Source organism: Sinocyclocheilus rhinocerous, unplaced genomic scaffold (genome assembly GCF_001515625.1).
Source record: "Sinocyclocheilus rhinocerous isolate Xijiao unplaced genomic scaffold, SAMN03320098_v1.1 scaffold1892, whole genome shotgun sequence".
Taxonomy (NCBI): Eukaryota; Metazoa; Chordata; class Actinopteri; order Cypriniformes; family Cyprinidae; genus Sinocyclocheilus; species Sinocyclocheilus rhinocerous.
In genome coordinates, this window is record NW_015652347.1 from 32,291 (window position 1) to 38,249 (window position 5,959).

The 5,959-nt window shown below is 42.3% G+C and overlaps 1 protein-coding gene across 1 annotated transcript in view; it reads left to right on the top strand.

Annotated features, from left to right (window-relative positions):
- The window catches only part of drap1 (DR1-associated protein 1 (negative cofactor 2 alpha)), a 9,504-nt gene extending 5,639 nt beyond the window's left edge, over positions 1 to 3,865 (top strand). The window contains exons 5-7 of the mRNA XM_016520882.1: positions 1,876 to 1,966; positions 2,709 to 2,803; positions 3,097 to 3,865. Coding sequence (XP_016376368.1) covers positions 1,876 to 1,966; positions 2,709 to 2,803; positions 3,097 to 3,199 — 289 coding nt within the window. The 3' untranslated portion in view covers positions 3,200 to 3,865. The remainder of the gene's footprint in view (positions 1 to 1,875; positions 1,967 to 2,708; positions 2,804 to 3,096) is intronic.
- Positions 3,866 to 5,959: the final 2,094 nt, after the last annotated feature.

Sequence of the window (5,959 nt, forward strand, 5' to 3'; positions counted from 1 at the left end):
GAGTGTGCGTGAGTGTGCGTGAGCGAGTGTGCGTGAGCGAGTGAGCGTGAGGGTGAGTGAGCGAGTGAGCGTGAGGGTGAGTGAGCGAGTGTGCGTGAGAGTATGAGTGAGCGTGCGTGAGCGTGAGTATGAGTGTGAGTGAGTGTGCGTGAGCGAGTGTGCGTGAGCGTGAGCGAGTGTGCGTTAGCGAGTGTGCGTGAGCGAGTGCATGAGTGAGCGTGCCTGCGTGAGCGAGCGTGCGTGAGCATGCGTGAGTGAGCGTGAGTGAGCGAGTGTGAGTGAGCGTGCGTGAGCGAGTGTGAGTGAGAGTGTTGCTGAGTGAGTGATCGTGAGTATGAGTAAGTGTGCGTGAGCGCGCGTGTGCATGAGTGAGCGTGCGTGAGCGAGTTTGAGTGAGTGTGAGTATGAGAGTGCGTGAGCGCGCGTGTGCATGAGTGAGCGAGTTTGAGTGAGTATGAGTGAGCGTGCGTGAGTGAGCGCGCGTGAGAGAGTGTGAGTTTGAGTGAGTGAGTATGAGAGTATGAGTGAGCATGTGTGCGAGTGCGTGAGTGCGAGTGAGTATGAGTGAGTGAGCGTGAGTGTGAGTGAGTATGAGTGAGTGTGAGTATGAGTGAGCGTGAGTATGAGTGTGAGTGCGTGAGTGAGTATGAGTGAGTGTGAGTATGAGTGCGTGAGTGTGAGTATGAGTGAGCGTGCGTGTGTGAGTATGAGTGTGCGTGCGTGTGTGAGTATGAGTGTGAGTGCGAGTATGAGTGAGTGTGTGTGCGTGCGAGTGTGCGTGAGTATGAGTGAGTGAGCGTGAGTGTGAGTATGAGTGAGCGTGCGTGTGTGAGTATGAGTGTGTGAGTGAGCGCGAGTATGAGTGAGTGTGCGTGAGTATGAGTGAGTGCGTGAGTATGAGTGAGTGAGTGTGAGTATGATTGAGCGTGAGTATGATTGAGCATGCGTGAGTATGAGTGAGCGTGAGTATGAGTGAGTGTGTGCGTGCGAGTGTGCGTGAGTATGAGTGCGTGAGTATGAGTGAGCGTGCGTGTGTGAGTATGAGTGTGTGAGTGAGCGCGAGTATGAGTGAGTGTGTGTGCGTTCGAGTGTGCGTGAGTATGAGTGAGTGAGCATGAGTATGAGTGAGTGAGCATGAGTATGCGTGAGTATGAGTGAGTGAGCGTGAGTATGAGTGAGTGTGAGTATGAGTGAGCGTGCGTGTGTGAGTATGTGTGTGAGTATGAGTGAGCGCGAGTATTGAGTGTGCGCGAGTATGAGTGTGCGCGAGTATGAGTGAGCGCGAGTATGTGTGAGTGAGTGTGAGTGTGAGTGAGTGTGTGTGCGTGCGAGTGTGCGTGAGTATGAGTGAGTGAGCGTGAGTGTGAGTATGAGTGAGCGTGCGTGTGTGAGTATGAGTGAGTATGAGTGAGCGTGAGTATGAGTGAGTGTGAGTATGAGTGAGCGTGCGTGTGTGAGTATGTGTGTGAGTATGAGTGAGCGCGAGTATTGAGTGTGCGCGAGTATGAGTGTGCGCGAGTATGAGTGAGCGCGAGTATGTGTGAGTGAGTGTGAGTGTGAGTGAGTGTGTGTGCGTGCGAGTGTGCGTGAGTATGAGTGAGTGAGCGCGAGTTTGAGTGAGCGCGAGTGTGCGTGAGTATGAGTGAGCGTGAGTATGACTGAGTGTGTGTGAGTATGAGTGAGCGTGAGTATGAGTGAGTGTGCGTGAGTATGAGTGAGTGAGTGAGTGTGAGTATGATTGAGCGTGAGTATGAGTATGATTGAGTATGAGTGAGTGAGTATGAGTGTGTGTGCATGAGTGAGTGTGAGTGTGTGTGTGAAGAGAGTGAGTGTGTGTGGTTTCACAGCTGAAGTGTGTGTGTGTGTGTGTTTCAGAGGTCGTAAGCCCGGCTCAGGACGTAAGAACGGCGGTGCTGGAGCCAAAGGCAAAGACAAGAAACTCTCAGGCACCGAATCGGAGCAAGAGGTAAACGAGTCCTGTTCGTTGTGTGAGACTCTATCCCACAATGCAATGCAATCTTTACCTCCACACAAAACTGGATTAAAAATGCAACGTCTCCAAGATGCTTCAAGGAACCTGCAAAGCTACAGTGCTGTTAAAAGTTTGAGGCACTTGTGTAAAAATGCTGTAAAATGAGGAAGCTGTCAAAACAATGTCATAAATAGATTTTCTTTATCAATTAACTTCTATTAACTAAATGAAATCATTTGGTGACGTGTGAGCATCCTTTGTGTTTAAAGCAGCTTTTGTCCTCGGTGCACTTGAGCAGAGTTTCTCAGAGCTTTGCAGGAGGTTTCTTGAAGCATCAGTTCTTCTGGATTGAGTCTGTCTCAGTTTGTTCTGTTTCTTCATGTGACTCCAGACAGACTGATGATGATCAGATCAGATCTCTGTGTGCAGCACAAACATATATATCACTGCATTATTACAATTAATGGCAAAAACTGATATTTCCTACTGACACTACAGTAAAAGATAGAATTAACTGACTTAAAACCATTTTTTAGCTGCTGAAAATACTAGTGTTCTGATGATTTTGGCCACCGCTGTAAGTCTAATTTTTGTCATGTGAAACATGCTGTGATTTATATTCCAAAGCAAGTGAACATCAAGCGTGCAAAACCTGCTCAGTGCATTTGCTGCAAAAAGCTTTGAATGAAAGTCATGTCTTAATATGTTTGCGTTCACACACGTGTTTTGTGTTCAGGATGATTCAGAGGACAGTGAGACGGACGGAGAGGAGGACGAGGACGTGTCTCGCACCAGCACAAACACAGCACCGCCTGCAGCTTTCTTCCACAGGTACAGCCCAAACCTCCCGAGCGGTTTCTCACTGTTTAACTGAACATTATGTGCTTTGAATAAGATTCATCCAGTCAGAGTTCTGTATCAGTGCAATCAAAAGCATATATTTAAGACTTGTGTGTTTGAATTGCATATCAGATTTCCATGCATTTGGATTAGACATTTTTAACACCAACTAATACGTTAATGTGAGTCATACATTAATGAAACGGGTCAGATTCCTGCACTCAGAAAGTCACGGCATAGTGTATTATTTACTATTTGCATGTGTATATATGTGTGTGTTTCAGAGCGGGCTCTCCGCAGGCGTCTCTGATGGCTCTGCTCCCAGCCGGTTCTCTGCCGCGCCGGACCGAACACGAGGACGAGGACGAGGAGGACTACGACTCCTAGCTGCGCCGCTCTCCTGCTCTTCTCCCACAGATCCTCCACCACACACACCTTCTAGGTTTTTTAATCTTATTTTATTGAGTCGGCCTTTCTTTTCCTCTTTTTCTTTGGATGAACGGCCCCGGAAGCGAGAGCGTGTGGATCCATCCCGTGTATTCTTGCACTTTCCTTTGGTTCTTCTCCGTCTTCGGTCATGTTTTAAGAGCATATATGAGGAGGTCCAGCAGATGTTTTGGTTGGTTTTAGCAGCAGATGCTCCTTCAGTTGTTTTGTAAGGGAAACGCAGAGCGGACAGTTCTGCTCTTTTGCTTTTGTGACTCATGTTTTTGTCCTTTTTAAGCTAGTTTTACGATTAAAGCTTCTGTCTTGCAGCGATTAAACTGTCTAGCGGCACTTTCATGCAGTTTTGAACTCATTCTGTTGCAGGTCGTTCATCGGATGTGAATGCGTGGATTTGGTTTGAGAGCGCTTTAATTGTTTCAGACACTCTCTGTTCATTTCCCCGGACGATGCACATTTGTATGGATGACTTCCCCTTTGTTTTATATCTTTTAGACTCTTTTAATGTTTGCTGTGAAGCTGGAGAGAGTCACGTGACTTCTCTCGTCTGTTGGCTTTTAACGTTCTCTTGATTTTGTATGAGTGAAATAAACTTTGAGGTTTCAGTAATTTGCTCTTTCGATGTGCTTTCCTCACGGGTCCGGTGGTCAGAAACCCGTCAGACGGTGAGTGGTTGGCTCTAATAATCACTGTATGATTTCGCTGTGATCCCGAGAGCCAGCTTGAGACGGTTTCTGACACTGAATCATCACATGTGGTTTAATGACACAGACATTTGAAGAAAACAATCATTTCTGGAGTACTGAGGGTGTTTAATAACTCAAGTATGTACTGTAGTGCTGCACGCTGGAATACACTGACCGAGCAGATTTATTATCATTAACTAAAACCATTCATTACTTCAGGTAAAATGAATGTTAAGTAAATAAAATGTATAGAAACTCACTTATTTTATTTCACTTAGTTGCTAAGATGTTATTTCTCACTTGTTTAGATCAAATAAAAATACTAAAACTAAATAAAATGAATAAAAAATAGACAAAAAACAAAAGCTAATAAAATTACTAAGTGTAATTTAACACAATCATTTGTAGAATTGTTTTTTATTTTGGCTTGTTAAACATCTGTTAAGCAGCTTTTTCACACTCAAAAAATAAAAACAAATGCTGGGTGAAATCTGGACAAACCCAGCGATTGGGTAAAATGTCTAACCCAAACCTGGGTGGTCTTATTTAACTCCACTATTGATTAAAATTACTATGGCTGGCTTAAAATGAACCCAAAATAGGTTGTAAATTAAAAATCAGACACAAAATTATGTGTGTGTGTGTGGACAAGATAAAAGAATTTCTGTTTTGAAAAAATATGTTTAGTCAAATAAGTGTTTTGTTGAAATGTTCAAGTAACACAATGAATTTAATGTGACATTTCAGTAGAAGTAGAACAACTAAAATTGTGTTTTGCAAAACATGCTCCAATAATCATTTAAATGAACCGCTTTGGAAACTCTTTTTTTCCCGGTGTGTGAGTGAACATACTTGTGTGTCTTCACTGTGAACACATCTGTGGAAAATAACACACTCGGTCTGATTTCTGTATGTGTTTGTACACACATGAGTGTGACTGAGCTGCTGTGTGTTCTGATGCAGAGAGAAACCCATCAAAGGCTTCGGCTTCCTCTGGACTTCTTTACAGCGCCGCTGTATCATGGGTAATAATCAGACTGATGCTCCCTGAATCACACTCATGTTCTGGTATAAAATACAGTGAGATCAGGACTAGCCGCACTAATATGTTATATTTCCCCGTGTGATTATGACAGACACTCTTAAAGGCAGCTTCTGTCACTTAACAACACTGAACACACTGACTGCCTTAGCGGGGCATGTTGTCACACTCTATGGGATAAGCTTTAATAATGACAACGATTTACAAAGTATAAGAAGCCTTTTTCCAGCATGTATCTGTACTTTAAATGTATTAGACTATTTAATGGCTTTTCATTAGGATTTTAACAATAAAACAATTGTAAGCCTTGTAACCTAACTTAAACAGTCATTATCAGAAACACCCAAAATAATTCCAAGTAGCACAGATTAATATATATATATATGTATATGTATATATATATGGAATTATATAGTATACTATATATGATATAATAAATGGAATTATATAGGGAATGTCAACGTAAAAGCAAACTATAACTATAATCATTAAATTATTCTACATTATGTATTGCAAGTAATTTGGGGAGTTTAAAAGGCACTCGTTTTTTTCAGTTGCTTTATGGATTGAAATAAAATGTTAATTTAAATGCAGTTGTCAAACTAAACCTACAAAGCAATTTGTGTAGAATGTATTTTGCCAATTATTATTTTCTATCGTTTGAATTGCATAAAATTCATATATTACATATCCATATACCATTACATATTTATATAGACTGACCATTATTAACATTATTTAAATTAAGTTATGATTTGTTTTGTTTAGGAGACACATACAAATTGTGCTTTTGTGTGACTTTATGTACAAAACTAAAATGTATTTTTTATTAGTAAAGGAAAACAGCAGTAAGAGTCCAGCACACGGGAATAAATAAAACGATATATAAACATAAAGAGCTGAGTCTGACTTTTGTGCACAATCTCACACACACACACACACACTCTCTCTCTCACACACACACACACACTCTCT